Here is a 26,165-nt window from a genome sequence, read left to right as displayed (position 1 = left end):
TCTTCTCTTCCATTATGTCTCTCTCTCCATCACTCTCTCTCCATCACTCTCTCTCTCTCCATGGCTCTCTCCCTTTCCTTCACTCTTTCTCTCCATGTCTTTCTCTCTCTCCATGTCTCCTCTCTCTCTCCATCACTGTCTCTCTCCATTACTCTCTCTGTCCATGTCTCTCTCTCTCTCCATGTCTCTCTCTCTCTCCATGTCTCTCTCTCTCTCTCTCTCTCCCCCCATGTCTCTCTCTCCCCCCATGTCTCTCTCTCTCCCCATGTCTCTCTCTCCATTTCTCTCTCTCTCTCCATGTCTCTCTCTCTCTCATCACTCTCTCTCCCCATGTCTCTCTCTCTCTCCATGTCTCTCTCTCTCTCCATGTCTCTCTCTCTCTCCATGTCTCTCTCTCTCCCCATGTCTCTCTCTCTCCCCATGTCTCTCTCTCCCTCCATGTCTCTCTCCATGTCTCTCTCTCTCCATGTCTATCTCTCTCACCACTTTCTCTCTCCATGTATCTCTTTCTCTCCATGTCTCTATCTCTCCTTCATTCTCTCTCTCCATGTCTCTCTCTCTCTATCACTCGCTCTTTCCATGTCTCTCTCTCCATCACTCTCTCTCTCTCCATGGCTCTCTCCCTTTCCTTCACTCTTTCTCTCCATGTCTTTCTCTCTCTCCATGTCTCCTCTCTCTCCATCACTGTCTCTCTCATTACTCTCTCTCTCCATGTCTCTCTCTCTCCATGTCTATCTCTCTCATCATTCTCTCTCTCCATGTATCTCTCTCCATGTCTCTCTCTTTCCATGTCTCTTTCTCGTCACTCTCTCTCTCCATGTCTCTCTCTCTCCTTCACTCTCTCGCCATGTCTTTCTCTCTCTCCATGTCTCCTCTCTCTCTCCATCACTGTCTCTCTCCATTACTCTCTCTGTCCATGTCTCTTCTCTCTCCATCACTGTCTCGCTCCATCACTGTATTTCTCCATCACACTCTCTCTCATCACTGTCTCTCTCCATCACTCTCGCTCCATGTCTCCACCACTGTCTCTCTCCATCACTGTCTCTCTCCATCACTGTTTCTCTCCATCACTGTCTCTCTCCATCACTGTTTCTCTCCATCACTGTCTCTCTCCATCACACTCTCTCTCCATCACTCTCTCTCTCCATCACTCTCTCTCTCCATCTCCATGTCATACTACTCGTCAATGTTCACTAGTAAATAAATGTGACGAACTCAAAGCGAGGAACTCCTTCCAGAGGAACATGAGATTCTGTAACATACTCTGTTTTTCTGAGACTTGGATTTCCTCCAACATCCAAATGGATTATATACAACTAGTGGGGTTTACAGTTCATCAAGCAGATCGGAAGCGGGCTCTCTTTGGCAGGAATAAAGGGATTTGCCTCTGCTTTATGACCAATAAGATGTGGTGCAATGGGGGAAATGTACAGGAACTTGCGAGCTTCTGCTCTCCCCGACTTGGAATACTTGGTCATCAAATGTTGGCCTTTTTACCTTCCGAGAGAGATCTCAAATCAAATCAAATCAAATCAAATTTATTTATATAGCCCTTCGTATATCAGCTGAAATCTCAAAGTGCTGTACAGAAACCCAGCCTAAAACCCCAAACAGCAAGCAATGCATGTGAAAGAAGCACGGTGGCTAGGAAAAACTCCCTAGGAAAAACTCCCTAGAAAGGCCAAAAACCTAGGAAGAAACCTAGAGAGGAACCAGGCTATGAGGGGTGGCCAGTCCTCTTCTGGCTGTGCCGGGTGGATATTATAACAGAACATGGTCAAGATGTTAAAATGTTCATAAATGACCAGCATGGTCAAATAATAATAATCATTGTAGTTGTCGAGGGTGCAACAAGCACATCCGGTGAACAGGTCAGGGTTCCGTAGCCGCAGGCAGAACAGTTGAAACTGGAGCAGCAGCATGGCCAGGTGGACTGGGGACAGCAAGGAGTCATCATGCCAGGTAGTCCCGAGGCATGGTCCTAGGGCTCAGGTCCTCCGAGAGAAAGAAAGAAAGAAAGAGAGAAAGAGAGAATTAGAGAGAGCATATTTAAATTCACACAGGACACCAGATAAGGCAAGAGAATACTCCAGATGTAACAGACTGACCCTAGCCCCCCGGCACATAAACTACTGCAGCATAAATACTGGAGGCTGAGACAGGAGGGATCAGAAGACACTGTGGCCCCATCCGATGATACCCCCGGACAGGGCCAAACAGGCAGGATATAACCCCACCCACTTTGCCAAAGCACAGCCCCCACACCACTAGAGGGATGTCTACAACCACCAACTTACCGTCCGAAGACAAGGCCGAGTATAGCCCACAAAAATCTCCGCCATGGCACAACCCAAGGGGGGGGCGCCAACCCAGACAGGAAGACCACGTCAGTGACTCAACCCACTCAAGTGATGCACCCCTCCCATGGACGGCATAGAAGAACACCAGTAAGTCAGTGACTCAGCCCCTGTAATAGGGTTAGAGGCAGAGAATCCCAGTGGAGAGAGGGGAACCGGCAAGGCAGAGACAGCAAGGGCGGTTCGTTGCTCCAGCCTTTCCGTTCATCTCAGGGATTATCACCAAGGCTGTGTACATCCCGCCCCAGGCCGACACCAAAAATGCTCTCAAAGATCTTCATTGGACAATGAACAAATTGGAGACCGCATTACCAAAGGTAGCATTCATTGTTGCAGGGAACTTTAACAAAAGTAATTTGAGGTCTGTGTTCCCAATTATTATCAACACAATGACCGTCCAACTCGCTGGAATTCTAAACTTGACCACTGTTCGAAGCCTTTTCTACAAGGATATAAGGCCCTCTCTCGTCCTCCTTTCGGTAAATCTGACCACGAAGGTCCAGTGGTCAGGTCTGTACAATGCTGGTCTGATCAATCAGAATTCATGCTCCAAGACTGTTTGATCACGTGGACTGAAATATGCTACGGGGCACCTCTGGGGATAACATCAATGAATATGCCAACTCAGTCACCAGATTTATCGAAAAATACATAGATTATGTAATACTGATGGTGTCTTTAAAAAATGACCCAAATCAAAACTCCTGGATTGATGGCAGCCCTGTCACTTATAAACATGGCAAGGAGACCGAGGACAATTGTAAGGTTAAACAGTACAAATGCGACCTGCGCAGATCGATCAAGATGGCGAGACACAAGTATAGGAACAAAGTGTAGGGGCAATTCAACGGGTCGGACATGAGGTGCATTGGCAGGGGCTTCAAACGATCATGGAATACAAAAAGAAAGCCAGTCAAGTCGGGGAAACCAATGCCACCCTATCGGACAAGCTAAACTCATTTTTCTCCCAATTCAAGCATAACCACTCTGAGCTGCTGATGAGATCCCCTGAGCTGCTGAGGGGATCCCCTGAGCTGCTGAGGAGATCCCCTGAGCTGCTGAGGAGATCCCCTGAGGACAACGAGGGCTACGTGTTTCCAGTCTACATGGAGGACGTATGGAAGTCATTCAAATGTGTTAACCCACGCAAGGCTGCAGGCACAGACGGCATCCCTAGCCGTACCTTCAGAGCATGTGCAGACCAGATAGCTGTTGTGTTTTCGGACATTTTCAATCTCTCTCTAGCTCAAGCTGTTATCCCTTCGATACCGTAGTGCCCTCTAAGCTCTTCACAAAGCTCACGACCCTGGGACCGATCTCCTCCCTTTGCAACTGTGTCCTGGACTTCCTGATGGGCCGCCCCAGGTGGTGAATAGGCAACATTACCTCCTACACACTGATCTTCAACACAAAGGCACCACAGGGGTGCATCCTCAGTCCCCTCCTGTACTCCCTGTATACCCAGGACTGCGTGGCCTCACACAGTTCCAACTCCATCATCAAGTTCACTGATGACACGACAGTAGTAGGCATGATACCAACAACAACGAGATGGCCTACAGGGAGGAGGAAGGCACTCCGACGGTATGGTTCCAGGTGAACAACCTCTTAATCAACGTCAACTAAACAAAGGAGCTGATTGTGGACTTCAGGAGGAAGCAGGTTGGGCATGCCCCCATTCTCAAGTTCCTTAGCGTACACATCTCCAATGAGCTGAAATGGTCAAACCACACAGACACTCTGGTGAAGAAGGCATGGAAGCGACTCTTCAACCTCAGGAGGCTGAAGAAATTCGGCCTGTCCCTGAGGGCTCTCACGGTGTTCTACAGGAGCACCATCGAGAGCATACTGTCGGGCTGAATCACGGCTTGGTACGGCAACTCCGCAAGGTTCTGCAGAGCGTGGTATGCTCAGTGGCAGGCACCATTGGGTGCTCACTGCCTGCCCCCCAGGACACCAACAACACCAGGTGTCGCAGGAAGGCCGAGAAGATCATCAGGGACACCAGCCACCCGAGCCACGGCCTCCTCCCTTCATCTCTTACTCTATCTTTTAATGTATGGTTGTTGGGTCCATTAGTGTCGGTTGATTCATGCACTGTTTACTCACAGACATGTTATTACCTCCTAAAGAACATCCATTCACTGGCCTTATATTCTGTAATAGCCTGTAATAGCTTTCCATAGCCTGTCGTAAGCTATCATAGCCTGTAATAACGTGTCGTAGCCTGTCGTAAGCTATGTGTAATAATGTGTAATTTTTATTTTTATTTTTTTATTTCACCTTTATTTAACCAGGTAGGCAAGTTGAGAACAAGTTCTCATTTACAACTGCGACCTGGCCAAGATAAAGCAAAGCAGTTCGACACATACAACAACACAGAGTTACACATGGAGTAAAACAAACATAGTCAATAATACAGTAGAAAAATACGTCTATATACAATGTGAGCAAATGAGGTGAGATAAGGGAGGTAAAGGCAATAAATAGGCTATGGTGGCGAAGTAAATACAATATAGCAAGTAAAACACTGGAATGGTAGATTTGCAGTGGATGAATGTGCAAAGTACAAATACTGGGGTGCAAAGGAGCAAAATAAATAAATAAATACAATAGGGGAAGAGGTAGTTGTTTGGGCTAATTATAGATGGGCTATGTACAGGTGCAGTAATCTGTGACCTGCTCTGACAGATGGTGCTTAAAGCTAGAGAGGGAGATCAGTGTTTACAGTTTCAGAAATGTTTGTAGTTCGTTCCAGTCATTGGCAGCAGAGAACTAGAAGGAGAGGCGGCCAAAGGAATAATTGGCTTTGGGGGTGACCAGAGAGATATACGTGCAGCAGCGCGTGCTACGGGTGGGTGCTGCTATGGTGACCAGCGAGCTGAGATAAGGGGGGACTTTACCTAGCAGAGTCTTGTAGATGACCTGGAGCCAGTGGGTTTGGCGACGAGTATGAAGCGAGAGCCAGCCAACGAGAGTGTACAGGTAGCAGTGGTGGGTAGTAATATGGGGCTTTGGTGACAAAACGGATGGCACTGTGATAGACTGCATCCAATTTATTGTGTAGGGTATTGGAGGCTATTTTGTAAATGACATTGCCGAAGTCGAGGATCAGTAGGATGGTCAGTTTTACGAGCGTATGTTTGGCAGCATGAGTGAAGGATGCTTTGTTGCGAAATAGGAAGCCAATTCCTGATTTAACTTTGGATTGGAGATGGTTGATGTGAGTCTGGAAGGAGAGTTTACAGTCTAGCCAGACACCTAGGTATTTGTAGTTGTCCACATATTCTAAGTCAGAACCGTCCAGAGTAGTGATATTGGACGGGCGGGCAGGTGCAGGCAGCGATCGGTTGAAGAGCATGCATTTAGTTTTACTTGTATTTAAGTGCAGTTGGAGGCCACAGAAGGAGAGTTGTATGGCATTGAAACTCGTCTGGAGGGTTGTTAAAACCTGTTAGGGCTAGGGGGCAGTATTGAGAATTTTTTGAAAAAATATGTGCCCATTTTTAACTGCCTCCTACACCTACCCAGTAACTAGAATATGCATATACTTATTATATATGGATAGAAAACACCCTAAAGTTTCAAAAACTGTTTGAATGGTGTCTGTGAGTATAACATAACTCATTTGGCAGGCAAAACCCTGAGACAGATTCTGACAGGAAGTGGATACCTGATGTGTTGAATTGACTTTGAGCCTATGCCATTGAAAAACAAAGGGGGTTAGGAATATTCTGGCACTTCCTATTGCTTCCACAAGATGTCCCCAGCCTTTACAAAGTGTTTTGAGTGTTCTACAGTGAGATCTGACCGAATAAGAGTCATGGAACGTGATGGCCCATTAGACACCTGGCGCGCGATTTGATGGTGGGTACTCTCATTCCGAAACGTTTTAAAAGAAAACCCAATGGTCCGCCTTGAATTTTATTCATGTTCTGGTTAAAAAAGGCCCTAATGATTTATGCGATACAACGTTTGACATGTTTGAACGAACGGAAATATATTTTTTCCGTTCTTGAAGTGAAGTGAAGTCCGGCTGGCTTAGATCATGTGCTACAACACGGTTTTTGGACCGTGTTGTAGGTTTTTGGACATAAATGATGAGCTTTTTTGAACAAAACTACATTCGTTATGGACCTGGGACTCTTTGGAAGTGACATCTGATGAAGAGAATCAAAGGTAATGGATTATTTACATAGTATTTTCGATTTTAGATCACTCCAACATGGCGGTTAGTCTGTATCGCAATGCGTATTTTTCTGGCGCATTGCTCAGATTATTGCAAAGTGTGATTTCCCAGTAAGGTTAATTTTAAATCTGGCAAGTCCATTGCGTTCAAGAGATGTAAATCTATAATTCTTTGAATGACAATATAATATTTTAGCAATGTTTTCTAATATTAATTAATTATTTTGTTGTCATGACTTGACTGCCGGTATTGGAGGGAAGCGATTTCCTGAACATCAACGCCATAGTAAAACGCAGTTTTTAGATATAAATATGAACTTGATAGAACTAAAAATGCATGCATTGTCTAACATAATATCCTAGGAGTGTCATCTGATGGAGATTGTAAAAGGTTAGTGCATAATTTTAGCTGATTGTATGGTTTTGGTGACGCCTGTCTTTGAATCGACAATGCATTGCACACAGCTATTGTCAATGTACTCTCCTAACATAACCTAACTTTATGCTTTCCCCGTAAAACCTTTTTGAAATCGGTAAACGTGGTTAGATTAAGAAGATGTTTATCTTTCAAAGGCTGTAAGTTAGTTGTATGTTTGAAAAACTTGAATTTTGACATTTATTAGGTTTCAAATTTGCCGCTCTTGAAATGCACCTGCTGTTGATAGGGTGCGCCACGGGGGGCACGCTAACGTCCCACATAGCCCCAAGAAGTTTTAACACAGTGTCCAAAGAAGGGCCAGAAGTATACAGAATGGTGTCGTCTGCGTAGAGGTGGATCAGAGAATCACCAGCAGCAAGAGCGACATCATTGATGTATACAGAGAAGAGAGTCGGCCCAAGAATTGAGCCCTGTGGCACCCCCATAGAGACTGCCAGAGGTCCGGACAACAGGCCATCCGATTTGACACACTGAACTCTGTCAGAGAAGTAGTTGGTGAATCAGGCGAGGCAATCATTTGAGAAACCAAGGCTGTTGAGTCTGCCGATGAGGATGTGGTGATTGACGGAGTCAAATGCCTTGGCCAGGTCAATGAATACGGCTGCACAGTATTGTTTCTTATCGATGGCGGTTAAGATATCGTTTAGGACCTTGAGCGTGGCTGAGGAGCACCCATGACCAGCTCTGAAACCAGATTGCATAGCGGAGAAGGTACGGTGGGATTTGAAATGGTCGGTAATCTGTTTGTTAACTTGGCTTTCGAAGACCTTAGAAAGGCAGGGTAGGATAGATTTAGGTCTGTAGCAGTTTGGGTCAAGAGTGTCCCCCCTTTAAAGAGGGGGATGACCACAGCTGCTTTCCAATCTATGGGAATCTCAGACGACACGAAAGAGAGGTTGAACAGGCTAGTAATAGGGGTTGCAACAATTTCAGCAGATCATTTTAGAAAGAAAGGGTCCAGATTGTCTAGCCCAGCTGATTTGTAGGGGTCTAGATTTTGCAGCTCTTTCAGAACATCAGCTGACTGGATTTGGGAGAAGGTGAAATGAGGAAGGCTTGGGCGAGTTGCTGTAGGGGGTGCAGTGCTGTTGACCGGGGTAGGGGTAGCCAGGTGGAAAGCATGTCCAGCCGTAGAAAAATGCTTATTGAAATTCTCAATTATAGTGGATTTATCGGTGGTGATAGAGTTTCCTATCCTCAGTGCAGTGGGCAGTTGGGAGGAGGTGCTCTTATTCTCCATGGACTTGACAGTGTCCCAGAACCTTTTTGAGTTTGTGTTGCAGGAAGCAAATTTCTGCTTGAAAAAACTAGCCTTGGCTTTTCTATATTGGTTTCTAACTTCCCTGAAAAGTTGCATATCACTGGGGCTGTTCGATGCTAATGCAGAACGCCACAGGATGTTTTTGTGTTGGTTAAGGGCAGTCAGGTCTGGAGAGAACCAAGAGCTATATCTGTTCCTGGTTCTAAATTTCTTGAATGGGGCATGCAACACCGCCCCCTTTGGCCGTTCTATCTTGTCTGAAAATGTTGTAGTTAGGGATGGAGATTTCAGAGTTTTTGGTGGTCTTCCTAAGCCAGGATTCAGACACGGCTAGGACATCCGGGTTGGCGGAGTGTGCTAAAGCAGTGAATGAAACAAACTTAGGGAGGAGGCTTCTAATGTTAACATGCATGAAACGAAGGCTATTACGGTTACAGAAGTCATCAAAAGAGAGCGCCTGGGGAATAGGAGTGGAGCAAGGCACTGCAGGGCCTGGATTCACCTCTACATCGCCAGAGGAACAGAGGAGGAGTAGGGTAAGGGTACGGCCAAAAGCTAAGAGAATTGGTCGTCTAGGACATCTGGAACAGAGAGTAAAAAGAGGCAGGTTTCTGGGGGCGATAAAATAGCTTCAAGGTATAATGTACAAACAAAGGTATGGTAGGATGTGAATACAGTGGAGGTAAACCTAGGCATTGAGTGATGATGAGAGAGATATTGTCTCTAGAAACATCATTGAAACCAGGTGATGTCATTGCATGTGTGAGTGGTGGAACTGAAAGGTTGGATAAGGTATAATGAGGAGGGCTAGAGGCTCTACAGTGAAATAAGCCAATAAACACTAACCAGAACAGCAATGGAGAGGCATGCTTAGCCGAGTGATCATAAGGGTCCAGTGAGTAGTGAGGTTGGTTGGGGTCACGGCGATTCAGAGAGCTAGCCGGGCAATGGGTAGCAAGCTGGCAGAAGATGGAGGTCTGTTTTTAGCCACCTCGTGCGTTTCCGTCGGTAGATTAGTGGGGTTCCGTTTGGTAGAGTGGACCAATCCAATTGGCAAAATAGTTATAGTTATAGTGGCCCAAGAAAATTGACTGATAGATCTATTCAGATAGCAGCAGATATGCTCAAAACAGCTAATGATTAGCAGGCCGCAGTTAGCAGATGGGCGTTCAGCTTACGTCGCGAAGGAGGGGCCAGTTGGATAAATCCCTCAGGCAGATAACGTTGGTAGTCCAGTCGTGAAGGCCCGGTGGGGCTCCGCATCGGGAGTAAAACGGGTCCGGATAGGTGATTGTAGCCCAGGAGTGGCTGATGGAACTATTCAGCTGGCTAGCTCCGGAATAATTGGAGTTTGCTCCGGGACCGACGTTAGCCAATAGTCACTCGGATAGCAGCTAGCTAGCTGCAAGATCCAGGTGTAAATGTCCGGAGCTTGCGGTAGAAATCCGGGGATATGGAGAGAAAATAGGTCCGGTATGCTCTGGTCTGAGTCGCGTTGTACAAAACTGGCGATAGCTTTTCGAGCTAAAGGATAGCTGATGACCACCAACCGTGGTTAGCTGAATACTAACGTTAGCTAGTGAACTGGCTAACTTCTGGCTAGCTTCTGTTGTGGATTTCAGGTGAATAATACTTTTTTTAAAAAGCCTTCTGTCATAGCCTGCTGTAAGCTATCAAAGCTAAGGCAAAGACACCAGAACGATGAGGGCCAGAAGACAGCAGGAGAGGGAACCTTAGTCATGGACAACATCCCAGTCCTCTCTATTGATTGCTTCATGAAATAGTTATGTGTTTGCGCGTGTGTGTGTGTTTGTGCGTGTGTGTGTGTGAGTCTGTGTGCAAATGATAGTAGTAGTCCTGCAAATTGAGCTTTTAAGTCGTTCTAGGTAATTGTGCTGTTCATTTCTATGTGGGGAGTTATGTATCTGGTTGGTTTTAACGCTCTCTGCTGAATGATACACTATTTAGAAAGGAGTTAAAAGAGCATCAAGCACTAAGGCAGGATAGATTATTAGAGCACATTACACTATGTCTAATCAGAACACAATACACTCACACACACACACACAAACACACATAGAGTACTTAGCTATAAGGACAACCCCTTCACATCCAACAGATCAAAATACTGTTCTCCTGGGCAGAGGAGACAGTGATTCTAGACCACCTACCGTGTGTGTGTGTGTGTTCGTGTGTGTGTGTGTGTGTTCGTGTGTGTGTGTGTGTGTAAGTGTGTGACAGCATGTCATTAATCTCTCACCCAGAGGATAGGAAGGCAATCTACTGCCTATCACAGATGATACATGGCCTATAATAGAATGACTCGCCTATTGCATACCAATCACACACACACACACACACACACACACACACACACACACACACACACACACACACACACACACACTGGACATTGTCCATCTACCACTAACACATCCAAGGCCAGACATGCTATATTCCCACATCCTCCTTCTCTCTCCTCCACTCTTCCTTCCTTCCTTCCTTCCTTCCTTCCTTCCTTCTTGCCTCTCTCTTCTCTCCTCCCACATATTGTTCACACACTCTATCATATTCGATGAGCATTCTGTCCCATCTTGTTTAGCCCTTGGCTGATCAGATCACATGCCCCTGCTCTCCCCCATCAGCAACCCTGTGTGCCTCCCCGTTGTCCACCATCAGAAACCCTGTGTGCCTCCCCGTTGTCCCCCATCAGAATCCCTGTGTGCCTCCCCCCGTCCCCCATCAGAATCCCTGTGTGCCTCCCCCCGTCCCCCATCAGAATCCCTGTGTGCATCCCCGCTGTCCTCCATCAGAAACCCTGTGTGCCTCCCCCCGTCCCCCATCAGAAACCCTGTGTGCCTCCCCGCTGTCCCCCATCAGAAACCCTGTGTGCCTCCCCGCTGTCCCCCATCAGAAACCCTGTGTGCCTCCCTGCTGTCCCCCATCAGAAACCCTGTGTGCCTCCCCCCGTCCCCCATCAGAAACCCCGTGTGCCTCCCTGCTGTCCCCCATCAGAAACCCTGTGTGCCAGTCCCCGTCCCCCATCAGAAACCCTGTGTGCCTCCCCGCTGTCCACCATCAGAAACCCTGTGTGCCTCCCCGCTGTCCCCTGTCAGAAACCCTGTGTGCCTCCCTGCTGTCCCCTGTCAGAAACCCTGTGTGTCTCCCTGCTGTCCCCTGTCAGAAACCCTGTGTGCCTCCCTGCTGTCCCCTGTCAGAAACCCTGTGTGCTTCCCTGCTGTCCCCTGTCAGAAACCCTGTGTGCTTCCCTGCTGTCCCCTGTCAGAAACCCTGTGTGCCTCCCCGCTGTCCCCTGTCAGAAACCCTGTGTGCCTCCCTGCTGTCCCCTGTCAGAAACCCTGTGTGCTTCCCTGCTGTCCCCTGTCAGAAACCCTGTGTGCTTCCCTGCTGTCCCCTGTCAGAAACCCTGTGTGCCTCCCTGCTGTCCCCTGTCAGAAACCCTGTGTGCTTCCCTGCTGTCCCCTGTCAGAAACCCTGTGTGCTTCCCTGCTGTCCCCTGTCAGAAACCCTGTGTGCCTCCCAGCTGTCACCCATTAGAAACCCTGTGTGCCTCTCTGCTCTCCCCCATCAGAAACCCTGTGTGCCTCCCAGCTGTCCCCCATCAGAAACTCTGTGTGCCTCCAGTATGAGACTGTGGTTTAAAGACTTCAACGATGGTTCAAATGGTTCGACCATGGATCAGACCACAGATGTCACAGATATGCATTTTAGGGTGCTCTTATTTCAGCGTGACAACTACACCTAAATAGATGATCTCTTAGTTGAAATGAATTGAATCCATCTCTCTCTCTCTCTCTCTCTCTCGTGTGTGTTTGTGTTTTTCTTTTAACGTCACAACAACTCATCTCTGCTTCATTAGGCTATACTTATAGATCAAAACCTCAGGTCCACACACACTGTCGCTACCCTTAGCCTGCCCCTTCAGCTTACATCAGTCCTGTGCGTAACTGTTGGTGTGCGAGTGTGAGTGTGTGTGCGAGCCTGTGTGTGTGTGTGTGTGTGTGTGTGTGTGTGTGTGTGTGTGTGTGTGTGTGTGTGTGTGAGAGGGTTAGGGTGAGGTTGAACAGAAGGGGAATATAGAAACACTCTAAAAGGGTAACAATTTACTGAGCCTCACCACCCAAATCAACTGTCTACAGGGACTGTTTCAATTCTCTCTCTCTCTCTCTCTCTCTCTCTCTCTCTCTCTCTCTCAATTAACAACCACCAAAGGGATATACATTGATATCCAGCTGCTTCAAATATGTCTGCCTAGTGGCTGCAAGAGGAATGTGGTTCTTACATGTATGTGCAATGTGTGTTCTCTGTTTCTCTGTCTACATCTTCAGTTGAACTGTCCTGTCTGTAGTTACCAATCAATCCAAACAGGTTAGTTAAACTGTCTTGTCTGTAGTTACCAATCTATCCAAACAGGTTAGTTAAACTGTCATGTCTGTAGTTACCAATCAATCCAAACAGGTTAGTTAAACTGTCTTGTCTGTAGTTACCAATCTATCCAAACAGGTTAGTTAAACTGTATTGTCTGTAGTTACCAATCAATTCAAACAGGTTAGTTAAACTGTCTTGTCTGTAGTTACCAATCAATTCAAACAGGTTAGTTAAACTGTCTTGTCTGTAGTTAGTCTTTAAGTTTGGTGTGGGTTTGTCTCTTCTTGGGCAGATTTAGTGGCTCTCATGATGGGTGTCTTTTAGGTCCCAGTCGTTGTTGCTAGTCAACCTTCATTGGACGTCCCCATGAGTCCTTCACAACCCTTCCTGAATCCCCACCTGATTCATTTAGGTTGTTGGTCAGTGACTCTTTGTTAGTTCCCTTTCTTTTTGAGCCACATTTTTGGTTTTATTGCATGGGAACGTAACATTAACAATTTTTCCAAACTGTTTAGTTAAACTGTCCTGTCTATAGTTACCAAAACATTCAAACAGGGCAAATGCGGACAAGACACAACAGTGTGTGCGATCAAAGGTACAAGGCCTTTGAAAACAAATGCACAGCCAGGCCAATAATAGTCATAACACACACTCTCAGTTTTCATGTTGCTGAAATGCAACAAAGGTTCAAGTGGAATGGAATGATTATTGCGACAGGTTTACAGAAGGGTATTACATGGAAGCTGAGAGGGATTTGTTACATTTGAAAGCAACACTTGTTGTTGTTTCCTGCTCTCTGTTTGAAGAGAAAGGCCCACCCCTCTCCCTCCCACTGGGGAGCCTGGGTAATCTCCTTCACCTTTAAAGAATAGTCAAAGCTTCCCTCTTCTTTTACTCTCTTTCTCTTTCTCTTTCTCTTTCTCTTTCTCTTTCTCTTTCTCTTTCTTTTTCTCTTTCTCTTTCTCTCTCTTTTTCTTTTTCTCTTTCTCTTTCTCTCTCTTTTTCTCTTTCTCTCTCTTTTTCTCTTTCTCTCTCTTTTTCTCTCTCTTTTTCTCTCTCTTTTTCTCTCTCTTTTTCTCTCTCTTTTTCTCTCTTTCTCTCTCTTTTTCTCTCTCTTTTTCTCTCTCTTTTTCTCTCTCTTTTTCTCTCTCTTTCTCTTTTTCTCTCTCTTTTTCTCTCTCTTTTTCTCTTTCTCTCTCTTTCTCTTTCTCTCTTTCTCTTTCTCTTTCTCTCTTTCTCTTTCTCTTTCAATTCAAGGGGCTTTATTGGCATGGGAAACATATGTTAAAATTGCCAAAGCAAGTGAAATAGACAAAAATGAACAGTAAGCATTACACTCACAGAAATTCCAAAAGAATAAAGACAATTACAAATGTCGTATTATGTATATATATATAGTGTTGTAACGATGTGCAAATGGTTAAAGTACAAAAGGGATAATAAATAAACATAAATATGGGTTGTATTTAAAATGGTGTTTGTTCTTCACTGGTTGCCCTTTTCTTGTGGCAACAGGTCACAAATATAGCTGCTGTGATGGCACACTGTGGTATTTCACCCAGTAGATATGAGAGTTTTGTTTTCAAATTCTTTGTGGATCTGTGTAATCTGAGGGAAATATGGTCATACATTTGTCAGGAGGTTAGGAAGTGCAGCTCAGTTTCTACCTCATTTTGTGGGCAGTGTGCACATAGCCTGTCTTCTCTTGAGAGCCAGGTCTGCCTACGGCGGCCTTTCTCAATAGCAAGGCTATGCTCACCTAGTCTGTACATAGTCAAAGCTTTCCTTAAGTTTGGGTCAGTCAAAGTGGTCAGGTATTCTGCCACTGTGTACTCTCTGTTTAGGGCCAAATAGCATTCTAGTTTGCTCAGTTTTCTTTGTTAATTCCTTCCAATGTGTCAAGTAATAATCTTTTTGTTTTCTCATGGTTTGGTTGGGTCTAATTGTGTTGTTGTCCTGGGTCTCTGTGGGGTCTGTTTGTGTTTGTGAACAGAGCCCCATGACCAGCTTGCTTAGGGGACTCTTCTCCAGGTTCATCTCTCTGTAGGCGATGACTCTGTGGGGTCTGTTGTGTTTGTGGTCAAAGCCCCAGGACCAGCTTGCTTAGGGGACTCTTCTCCAGGTTTATCTCTCTGTAGGTGATGGCTTTGTTATGGAAGGTTTAAGAATCGCTTCATTTTAGGTGGTTGTAGAATTTAACATCTCTTTTCTGGATTTTGATAATTAGCGGGTATCGGCCTAATTCTGCTCTGCATGCATTATTTTGTGTTTTACGTTGCACACAGAGGATATTTTTGCAGAATTCTGCATGCAGGGTCTCAATTTGGTGTTTGTCCCATTGTGTGCATTTTTGGTTGGTGCGCGGACCCCAGACCTCACAACCATATAGGGCAATGGGTTCTATAACTGATTCAAGTATTTTTGGTATGTCGAATTTAATGTTCCTTTTGATGGCATAGAATGCCCTTCTTGCCTTGTCTCTCAGATCATTTACAGCTTTGTGGAAGTTACCTGTGGTGCTGCTGTTTAGGCCAAGGTATGTATAGTATTTTGTGTGCTCTAGGACAATGGTGTCTAGATGGAATTCGTATTTGTGGTCCTGGCTGAACCTTTTTTGGAACACAATTATTTTGGTCTTAATGAGAATTACTGTCAGGGCCCAGGTCTGGCAGAAACTGTGCAGAAGATCTAGGTGCTGCTGTAGGCCCTCCTTGGTTGGTGACAGAAGCACCAGATCATCAGCAAACAGTAGTCATTTGACTTAAGATTCTAGTAGGGTGAGGCCTGGTGCTGTAGACTGTTCTAGTGCCCTCACCAATTCGTTGATATAGTTGAAGTCGGAAGTTTACATACACTTAGGTTGGAGTCATAAAATCTCGTTTTTCAACCACTCCACAAATTTCTTGTTAACAAACTATAGTTTTGGCATGACTTGTGCATGACACAAGTCATTTTTCCAACAATTGTTTACAGACAGATTATTTCACTTATAATTCACTGTATCACAATTCCATTGGGTCAGAAGTTTACATACATTAAGTTGACTGTGCCTTTAAACAGCTTGGAAAATTCCAGAAAATTATGTCATGGCTTAAGAAGCTTCTGATAGGCTAATTGACATCATTTGAGTCAATTGGAGGTGTACCTGTGGATGTATTTCAAGGCCTACCTTCAAACCCAGTGCCTCTTTGCTTGACATCATGGGAAAATCAAAATAAATCAGCCAAGACCTCAGAAAAAAATGATAGACCTCCACAAGTCTGGTTCATCCTTGGGAGCAGTTTCCAAATGCCTGAAGGTACCACATTCAGCTGTACAATCAATAGTATGCAAGTATAAACACCATGGGACCATGCAGCCGTCATACCGCTCAGGAAGGAGACGCATTCTGTCTCCTATAGATGAACGTACTTTGGTGCGAAAAGTGCAAATCAATCCCAGAACAACAGCAAAGGACCTTGTGAAGATGCTGGAGGAAACAGGTACAAAAGTATCTATATCCACAGTAAAAGGAGTCCTATATCGACATAACCTGAAAGGCCGCTCAGCAAGGAAGAAGCCAGTGCTCCAAAACCGCCATACAAAAGCCAGACTACGGTTTGCAACAGGGATTCGAACTTGTAACCTTTCGGCTACTAGCCCAAAGCTCTAACCACTAGGCTACCCTGCAGCCCCAATATATTGAACATATTGCCCCGATATATTGAAGCAACATCTCAAGACATCAGTCAGGAAGTTAAAGCTTGGTCGCAAATGGGTCTTCCAAATGGACAATGACCCCAAGCACACTTCCAAAGTTGTGGCAAATGGCTTAAGAACAACAAAGTCAAGGTATTGGAGTGGCCATCACAAAGCTCTGACCTCAATCCTATAGAACATTTGTGGGCAGAACTGAAAAAGCATGTGCCAGCAAGGAGGCCTAGAAACCTGACACAGTTACAGGAATGGGCCAAAATTCACCCAACTTATTGTGGTAGGCTTGTGGAAGGCTACCTGAAACCCAAATTAAACAATTTAAAGGCAATGCTACCAAATACGAATTGAGTGTATGTAAACGTCTGACCCATTGGGAATGTGATGAAATAAATCATTCTCTCTAATATATACTCTGACATTTCACATTCTTAAAATAAAGTGGTGATCCTAACTGACCTAAGACAGGGAATTTTTACTAGGGTTAAATGTCAGGAATTGTGATAAACTGAGTTGAAATGTATTTGGCTAAGGTGCATGTAAACTTCCGACTTCAACTGTATGTTGAAGAGGGTGGGGCTTAAGCTGTATCCCTGTCTCACCCCATGGCCCTTTGGGAAGAAATGTGTGTTTTTTACCTATTTTAACCGCACACTTGTATGTGTACATGGATTTTAGAATGTCCTATGTTTTTCCCCCAACACTACTTTCCATAAATGTATAGAGCAGATCCTCATGCCAAATTGAGTCGAAGGCTTTTTTGAAATCAACAAAGCATGAGAAGACTTTGCCTTTGTTTCAGTTTGTTTGTTTGTCAATTAGGGTTTGCAGGGTGAATACGTGGTCTGCCGTACGATAATTTGGTAAAAAGCCAATTTGACATTTGCTCAGTACGTTGTTTCACTGAGGAAATGTACGAGTCTGCTGTTAATGATAATGCAGAGGATTTTCCCAAGGTTGCTGTTGACGCATATCCCAGGGTAGTTATTGGGGTCAACAGTCCTTGGTTCCAAATATTGGGGAAGATGCCAGAGCTAAGGATGATGTTAAAGAGTTTAAGTATAGCCAATTGGAATATGTGGTCTCTATATTTTATCATTTCATTGAGGATACCATCAACACCACAGGCCTTTTTGAGTTGGAGGGTTTTTATTTTATCCTGTAGTTCATTCAAGGTAATTGGAGAATCCAGTGGGTTCTGGTAGTCTTTAATAGTTGATTCTAAGATTTGTATTTGATCATGTATATGTTTTTGCTGTTTGTTCTTTGTTATAGAGACAAAAAGATTGGAGAAGTGGTTTACCCATACATCTCCGTTTTGGATAGATAATTCTTCATGTTGTTGTTTGTTTTGTGTTTTCCAATTTTCCCAGAAGTGGTTAGAGTCTATGGATTCTTCAACTTCATTGAGCTGATTTCTGACTTGCTGTTCCTTCTATTTCCGTAGTGTATTTCTGTATTGTTTTAGTGATTCACCATAGTGAAGGTGTAGACTCAGGTTTTCTGGGTCTCTATGTTTTCGTTGGACAGGTTTCTCAATTTCTTTCTCAGGTTTTTGCATTCTTCGGTTTTCTGTTGGAAATGTTTTACATTTTATTACAGCAGAACGTTTTGTCCAGGAAGTTGTCTAAAAGGGATTGAATTTGTTGTTGCCTAATTGTTTTTTGGTAGGTTTCCACGCTACATTCCTTACATCTATAGCATTTCTTAATATTACTCAGTTCCTTTTGACTATTGACTATTGCTCTGTTCAAGTAGACTGTGATTTTGCTGTGATCTGATAGGGGTGTCAGTAGGCTGACTGTGAACGCTCTAAGAGACTCTGGATTGAGGTCAGTGATAAAGTACTGCCAAGTGATAAGCTATATGTGTACCTACCATAGGAGTCCCCTCGAAGCCTACCAATGACTATGTACAGACCCACCGTGCAACAGAGCTGCAGGAGTTGTGTCCCGTTTTTGTTGGTTATGTTGTCATAGTTGTGCCTAGGGGGGCATATGGGGGAGGGAATGCTGTCACCTCCACGTAGGTGTGTCCCCCCCTGTGTTCTGAGGGTGTCAGGTTCTTGTCCGGTTCCGGCATTTAGGTTGCCAGACTAGTACATATCTCTGGGCCTGGAAATGATTGATTTCCTCCTCCAGGATGGAGAAGCTGTCTTCATTAAAGTATGGGGATTGTAGTGGGGGGATATAGGTAGCAAACAGGAGGACATTTTTCTCTGTTAAGATCATTTATTTTTGAATTTCTAGCTAAATGTGAAATGTTCCTGTTTTGACTAATTTAATGGAGTGAGTTAGGTCTGCTCTATACCAAAGTAGCATACCCCCTGAGTCCCTTCCCTGTTTCACACCTGGTAGTTTGGTGGATGGGACTACCAGCTCTCTGTATCATAGACTGCAACCAGTGGGTCTGTCTCCTCTATACCATGTTTCTTGTAGGATGACAATGTCTGTATTTATGATTTATTTGATGAAGTCCAGGTTCCTGCTCTTTAGGCCAAAGGCAGATGACCTCAGGCCTTGGATTTTTCAGGATAAGATAGTGAAGGCTTTGTGTTCAATAAAGTATCCAATTGTGTTCGTCGTGTGGTTTGGCCTCAGGCCAGTAAGTGTGAGCAGAGCCTGCTGAGCATCTTGTACATGCCATTGGCTTGGGCAAGTGTAAGAGTGGGGGTTGGGCCTGTTTGCCTGCTCACGGCCTGGGCGAATGTGTGACTTCATTTTGAGGCCCTCGTTGCAGGAGTGGGGGGCATGGGGTGGGCATTAGGGGCATAGGTCTGATCTGAGGGGGCCTAAATGTGGTGTGGGCATGGTTGACTTGGGGGGGTGTTGATTGGTTGGTTGGGGTGGGGGTGTGGATGTGGCTGGTGGTGTTGTGGTCTGGATATAGGTCCTCTCGGCGTGGGTCCTCTATGTGTAGGTCCGGGGGGAGGGGCCCGCCAGGTCTGGGAGAGTGTCTCGCTGGTCTGGGCGGGGTGTCTATTGATCTGTTGCTCCTGTGTGAAGTGTTGGAGCTGCGTTTGAGAGTGATGTCCTTTAGAGTCCAGGCGAAGGTGGGCACTGCTGCCTTGTATAGGTGGACCTGGTCATAGAGGCTGTTCAAGTCCAGGGTGGAGTGGTGGGCCAGGAAAACATTTGGTTTTGAGGCACGTTCATGGGAAATACTTGCGTTTACCCGCTGTATGGTAGCAGGGTGGAAGTCTTTTCGTGGTAGCAAGGTGGAGATAACCACTTGTGCGTTGGGGAAAGTAGAATAAGCTTTTTCCATCACTCCCTTGAGTGCTGTGGCCACCCTTTCCTGCTGGGCCCTCAGGTGGTTTGTGCCTGTGTGTATTATTATGTGGCTGGGTGAACCTAGTTGGTCCTCAGACTGAAGGTCTAGGGCACGCTGGGTGTTTTGACACCATAGTTTAGACACACTTTGTTTGGGAAAAAGTATTTTTTCTTGTATATATTTCCCATTTGAGTCAATAAGGAGTACAATCTGTGTCTTGTGTATGTCCTCAGTGGGTGTGGCAGGGTTCTTAGGAGGGCTATCAGTGTGGCTGATGGGGGGCAGGTGCTCAGAGGGGGTGAGAGCCCCTGGGCTTGGGGTTCTTCATTTGTCTGTCCCGCTGTGATGTCGAGGCTATGGTCAAGGTCTGGGGTGGACTGTTCTGCTCTGGTGTCGAGACTTTTGTCGGGAGCTGAGGTGGGCTGTTCTGCTGGCTTCTCTGCGGGGGTGGCCACCTCTCTGGTGGGTTGTTCTCTGTCACACGCCATCCCCCTCACCCTCTCCTCCAGCAGTCTCATCCTCTCCTCTAGTGCTCTGTTCTTCTCCTGCTCATGCTTTTTATCATGCTGAAGTGGTCTCACCACAGTCCAGAGTGCAGATATGTCTCTCTCCACCTCCAGCTCTCCGGGTCTAGTTAAGGGGGTGTTGTTGTGCTGGAATGTTGTCTGGGTCTGTGCTGACTGGAGTGTAATCACCTGCTGTTCCAGCTCCACTTGCCTTACCTGCAGCTGGGTAAATGTATCCTTCATTTCAATGAGGGTAGTACTCTGTGCTGGGAGGTTGACTTACCGCTTGGGGTTGCTCGTCTGTGGGGTTATATAATGAAGAGGTTTGGTCTGAGCTGCTCGGGGTGGGGGTATCTTTCTCAAGGGCCCTGTGCCCTGTACCAATACTGTTCCAGACTTACAGAGATTTGTTTTAGCTGACTCAGAGTCCTTGTTGTCTAGCATCCTGTTTCCACCCCTCGGTAACAACCCCCCCCCCCCCCCCCCCAACAGAGGGGTAGTGTGTTAATATAGCACTGTGCCATGCCAGGGGAAGGTCAGGTTGCTGATGTACCCATTTCTATAATAGTCAGCAAAAAGTGTCTCTTGATTTTCCATAAGGAGTTTCATTTTGTACTCTTTTCTTGTCGTATTATTCTTTACACACTGTATTTTAATTACCTCTGAACAGCAGGAGGCAGCTTCTAAGGCCTCTCCATTTGGTTGGAGTAGACTGTGCGACTCTCCTGCCATTGTTGGGCTAAAGGGCTTTGACACCTCTCACTTGACACGTCAGTGCTAATTGAAGTTGTATCAAGCTTGGCAGGCTTAATTTAGCATTCAGTCCTTATAAAGTAACGTAATGTATTTTTCTTCTTGGCTTTTGGAAATAAAATATAGCTTCAGACCTAACATTACTCACTCAGTTCCAGGTTGGATGGTGTTTTCAGGTTTCTGTTGTTTTCTAGAGCATTTTCTGTATAGCTTTGGTAGTTGTAAGCCTTCCAGGTGATTCCGTAATTACGTCCAAAATCATGGTTGTAGGTTTGGAGTTTTGATTTGGAGTGAAGGTTATGTTGTAGAGGGTAGCATCCTGTATATGTTCCTGACAAAAACATCCAAGTTTATCTAACTCTAAATCTATCTTTTTTTAAGAACATGCTGAAAAATGCAGGGGCTCATCTGCTCATGACCTCTCTGTCTCTCTCTCTCTCTCTTTCTCTCGCTCTCTCTCCTTCTCTCCCTGAAATAAAACAAACGGAGAGATTGTTAGGGGAAATTAAGAGTGCACTCATGCTTTGTTATCTTTTGTTCTGGTGATGGTTGAATTGATGTTGAACTGATGTTAAAAACTGATGTTGAATTGACGTTAAGTTGATGTTGAACTGATGTTAATAAATTGATGTTGAATTGGTTTCAAGGTTGATTGCTTTGACTGTGGTGCCAATGAAGCAAAGCATATTTGAACTCTGGAGTTCAACTTAGATAACCTTAATTGACTGTTTCTCTGTTTACTGCACACTTATCAATGAGAAACACACATTGCTCTTTCCTCTCCCCTTCATCCCATCTTTATTTTCCTCCTCATCCTCTCCTCTCTCCCTTCCCCCCTGTCTCAGGTCTCTGTCGGGGCGTATAGTGGGTGGCGTGTGGTGGTTCTTCACTCTCATCATCATCTCGTCCTACACGGCCAACCTGGCTGCTTTCCTCACCGTGGAGAGGATGGTGTCGCCCATAGAGAGTGCTGAGGATCTGGCCAAGCAGACGGAGATCGCCTATGGAACACTGGACTCAGGCTCCACCAAGGAGTTCTTCAGGGTGAGTACACACACACACAGACAAGCTTGAACACACACACACACACACACACACAAGCTTGAACACACACACACACACACACACACACACACACACACACACGCTCGCATAAGTGTGTGTATGTGGATAGTTGGGGCCTGGCAGTAGCAGACAGTGTGTGCATCTGTGTACAGCTTTAGTATCATCAACATAACGAGCTGGAATCTCTGGAGGGTGAAGAAGCTTTTTACTCTGAGAGGGATTTACCACCATTCATTTAGTGTGAGTGTATGCGTGTGTGTGTGTGTGTGAGTGAGTATGTATTTTTCCCCACTGATTTCTTAAAGCAGGAAGGTAAGTTTATGATAGTCACTACATTGAAAATATGGCATTGTTTGTCCTGGCAGACAGAGAAAGACAGAGGGATAGATACAGAGAAGGAGAAAGAAAGAAAGAGGGAGAGAGGGAGGGAGGGGGGGAGGGAGGGAGGGAGGGTAATGGTGGGAGAGGCTCGCTGGTCCTGATGGAAGTGACTGACATTATTATGGGATAGGTGTCCGTCACGCCCCAGTAAATCCGGGCCACACACGCACACACGCACGCACGCACGCACACACGCACGCACGCACTGGCCTCTCTACTCCAGGCTGTGGCTCATTGGCTAAGGCTGAGGCTTATCGTGTCCTAAAGGAGACAGGGAATAACACTTCATAACAGAGAGAGAGAGAACAAAGACAGGATAAAAACAAGGGAGTAACAAGACGGTTGTGGAGAATGACAGTTTGTTCCCCAGCTTGTTATTTTCATTACTCACAACACCCAAAACACACACACACACACACACACACACACACACACACACACACACACACTGCAGCACACCAAGGTCAAGCATAAAGTTGTGTGTGTGTATAACAGGGTCTGTTTAGAGACAGAGACAGCAGCACCAGTTGATACAGCTATAACACACTCATAGACAGACCCACGCCCTACAATAACACACTATCCACTAGCAGTTGGTTTCCTGCTTTTTCTCATTTCCATGCTGCTTAGATCATTTGTCATTCTCTCACTACATTCTAATGAATGCCCTGTGAAGAGCAGCTGCAGATGACTGAACATATTTCAGGACCAGTGATCATTGCAGCTGTGAGGACATGTACCAATAATTCAGCTTTACACATAAGATGACCTAACCCTAACGCTAACCTTTAACCTCTTCTCTTTACCCTTCCTTCTCTCAGAGGTCAAAGATTGCGGTATATGAGAAGATGTGGTCCTATATGAAGTCTGCTGAGCCCTCTGTCTTCGCTAAGACCACAGCGGAGGGCGTGGCTCGCGTCCGCAAGTCCAAAGGGAAGTACGCTTTCCTCCTGGAGTCCACCATGAATGAGTACACGGAACAACGCAAGCCCTGCGACACCATGAAGGTTGGAGGCAACCTGGACTCCAAGGGATATGGCATTGCCACACCTAAAGGCTCACAGCTAAGGTGGGTGGAGTAGTATAACTGTTGTTATGGTATTCCACCTACCCTGGTGTGCCTTTTATATGGATCACTTAGTAGTGTCTTAGTCTGGTCTGTCTGTTGCCTTTTCTCTTTCTGTCTTTCTGTCTTTGTCTTTCTGTCTGTCTACCTCTCTCTCTCTCTCTCTCTCTGTAGTTTCTCTCTCTCCCCCTCTATTCTCCCTCTCTCGCGTTAGTTTAATTCTCTCTCTCTCTGTAGTTTCTCTCTGTCTCTCTCTCTGTAGTTTCTCTCTCCCTCTCTAGTTTCTCTCTGTCTCTCTCTCTCATTAGTTTCTTTCTCTCCCTCTCTTCCTCCCTATCTCCCTCTTGTCTATGTTGTGTTGAGTTCTTTAGTGCCTGTTAGCTCCATTGTTCTGTTGTATTGCTGTCTGTCCGTCTCTCCGTCCATCCGTCTCTCTGTCCATTGTTCTTTCACTCACTTTCTCTCTTCATAGGGCCACCGATCAGGTAATCTGTCTACTCATTTGTCATCTTGACTGTCTCATTCCTTCATTCTCAGATATAGAGTGTAATGTAGATACTATCTGTTTTTGTACTGAGGCTGATTGTGAATGAAGTTACTAACGGTGATGCCGTGGGGAGGGGCGTAGCACCGTGGCGTTGCCATGACTCCCAGAGCCACCCGGGGGAATTTATAGACACACAGGAAACAAGGTGTTGAAGGGCCTGGCCAACGGGGGGAACAACAATCTGAAAACGATCAAATTATTTCATAACACCCCAAAATACAGATCAAATCAATGAAATGAAATCAATCAAAACAAACAAATTCCCACGATCCAATTAATTGATGATCCCCTGAAACATGATCCATAAATTAGTGTGTGTGTGTTTGTGTGTGTTTGGACCAAGAGGAGTCCCATCTATAGCAGCAGGAATACTGACACCCTTTCTATAACTTTTCCTATAACTTCCCCCTGTGCACCGTGCAAAGAAGTCCTCCCACTCCCCTACCCCTTTACAAGGGTTCCTTTTCCACTCAGATAAATGAAGGTTTTTTGTTTCCGAGGGAAAAGTGACAGCCAGTGGACGATAGTCCCCACCTGGCCTGTCACTATTCTGGGACTATCGACTGCTGTCTATGGCTTCTCCTGATCATGGGAAAACCTACCGGGACCATGCACGTGGACAGGAGAGCGCACGTCAGGCGAGAGCCCCTGCTCGCGGCAAGCCATTCAAAGCACTGATTTGATATGATGATGATGATTTTGATGAAGCTTACTATTAGTTGTAAGATATGTAGTTTAAACTATATGTTGGTAATTCATATAATATATATTTCTTATATAATTCTAATTATTTTCCATGTTTGGAAAGCCTTATTCCTTTCTCCCTATTCTTCTTATGATGGTGATATTTTCCATGGCTTGCACCTCGGAGAACTCTTTCTCTCTCTAGCCTCTGAGCCATGGGGCAGCTCAGTGTACAATACCATAATAATGACTGTCTGTCTGACTGTCCATACCCCACACGCACGCACACACACACACACACAATGCCAGTGTGAGTGTGTGCTGTTTTTAGAGGTCGTTTCCCCTCAGGGGTGTGAGGTAGTGAGCTGTCGGGGATTAGGACAGGAGCGGCAGGGACCAGAACACCAGCAGCAGGGTATTAGCTCTGTGGCAGCAGGGGACTGAGATAGGCTTTAACACAACATTTAACCAGGGCTCCACCACTCCCCTTTACTTGCCCTGCTGCACATCATTCAGACAATAGCCTGGTAAAGGTGGACTGAATGAAAGGGGTTTGGGCTAATTGCCTCTGCTGGCTCTCTCTATAGGCTCTATATGTTGAAAGGGTGGGCATTCAATGTTGCAAAGATATCTCTACAATAAAGTGGGATGTAAAAGCTGGGAAAGAGAGAGAAAGAGAGAGAGAGAGTTGTCTGGAGGTTTGTACATGTCCACTAATCTGATGCTTCCAACCAATCACTGGCGTTCCTTTTTCCTCATCCCATTGGCTCATCATTGGCTGATACTCCATCCCTCCTCTGACCAACTATGTTTTATCCCTCTGAAGAAACGCGGTCAACCTGGCCGTGTTAAAACTCAACGAGCAGGGCCTGTTGGACAAATTGAAAAATAAATGGTGGTACGACAAGGGAGAGTGTGGCAGCGGGGGAGGGGACTCCAAGGTTAGCCTCTCTGTCTCCGGACACGGTTCAACCGTGTTCGGGAAGTAATGCGTGCATCTGCCCCAGCCACACAGATCACTGATGAACATGACCCCCCCCCCCCCCCCCCCACTTCGACTCCCCCTGTACTGAAACGAGGGAGGAAAGAAGAGAGAGATAGGAGAGCAATTACTGTCAAAGCAGGAATATTGGCCCTCTAGTGGATGCTCTGGAGAGAGGAGCGTGGACCAGAACCCTGTAGTGGATGCTCTGGAGAGAGGAGTGTGGACCAGAACCCTGTAGTGGATGCTCTGGAGAGAGGAGTGTGGACCAGAACCCTGTAGTGGATGCTCTGGAGAGAGGAGTGTGGTTGTCAGAACATAGAGCAGGGTTCCCCAACTGGCCAGCGGGTGGTCTTATTTGTGCAAAAAAAATCTGGAAATCAGATCCAAGTGATTTTAATTTCGGAAATCTGTTCCCAAGTATTCCCACACATACAGTATGTGATTGTATGCAAATAATAATAATGAATAATACTTGATTGGATTTATAGCACTTTTCTACCAACTGAGGTACTCAAAGCGCTTTACATAGTTGGGGGAAACTCACCTTATTCACTATTAATGTGTAGCACCCACCTCAG

At 45.7% G+C, this 26,165-nt stretch overlaps 1 protein-coding gene across 5 annotated transcripts in view; it reads left to right on the top strand.

Annotated features, from left to right (window-relative positions):
- The window catches only part of LOC115206576 (glutamate receptor 4), a 142,519-nt gene that overhangs the window by 107,882 nt on the left and 8,472 nt on the right, over window positions 1-26,165 (top strand). For 3 of the 5 annotated variants that reach the window (XR_003880819.1, XM_029773710.1, XM_029773712.1), the window contains exons 14-16: window positions 21,705-21,903; window positions 23,127-23,374; window positions 25,429-25,543. Coding sequence is in view for 3 of the 5 variants with exons in the window: in XM_029773710.1 (XP_029629570.1) it covers window positions 21,705-21,903; window positions 23,127-23,374; window positions 25,429-25,543 (562 nt within the window). In the remaining 2 variants the exon portion in view is untranslated. The remainder of the gene's footprint in view (window positions 1-21,704; window positions 21,904-23,126; window positions 23,375-25,428; window positions 25,544-26,165) is intronic. The other 2 variants (XR_003880820.1, XM_029773711.1) reach the window with 1 other exon arrangement.

This window comes from Salmo trutta, chromosome 13, assembly GCF_901001165.1.
Source record: "Salmo trutta chromosome 13, fSalTru1.1, whole genome shotgun sequence".
In the NCBI taxonomy this organism is placed as follows: domain Eukaryota; kingdom Metazoa; phylum Chordata; class Actinopteri; order Salmoniformes; family Salmonidae; genus Salmo; species Salmo trutta.
The sequence above is the reverse complement of the archived record's forward strand: the minus strand, read 5'-3'. Positions and strand labels throughout refer to the sequence as shown.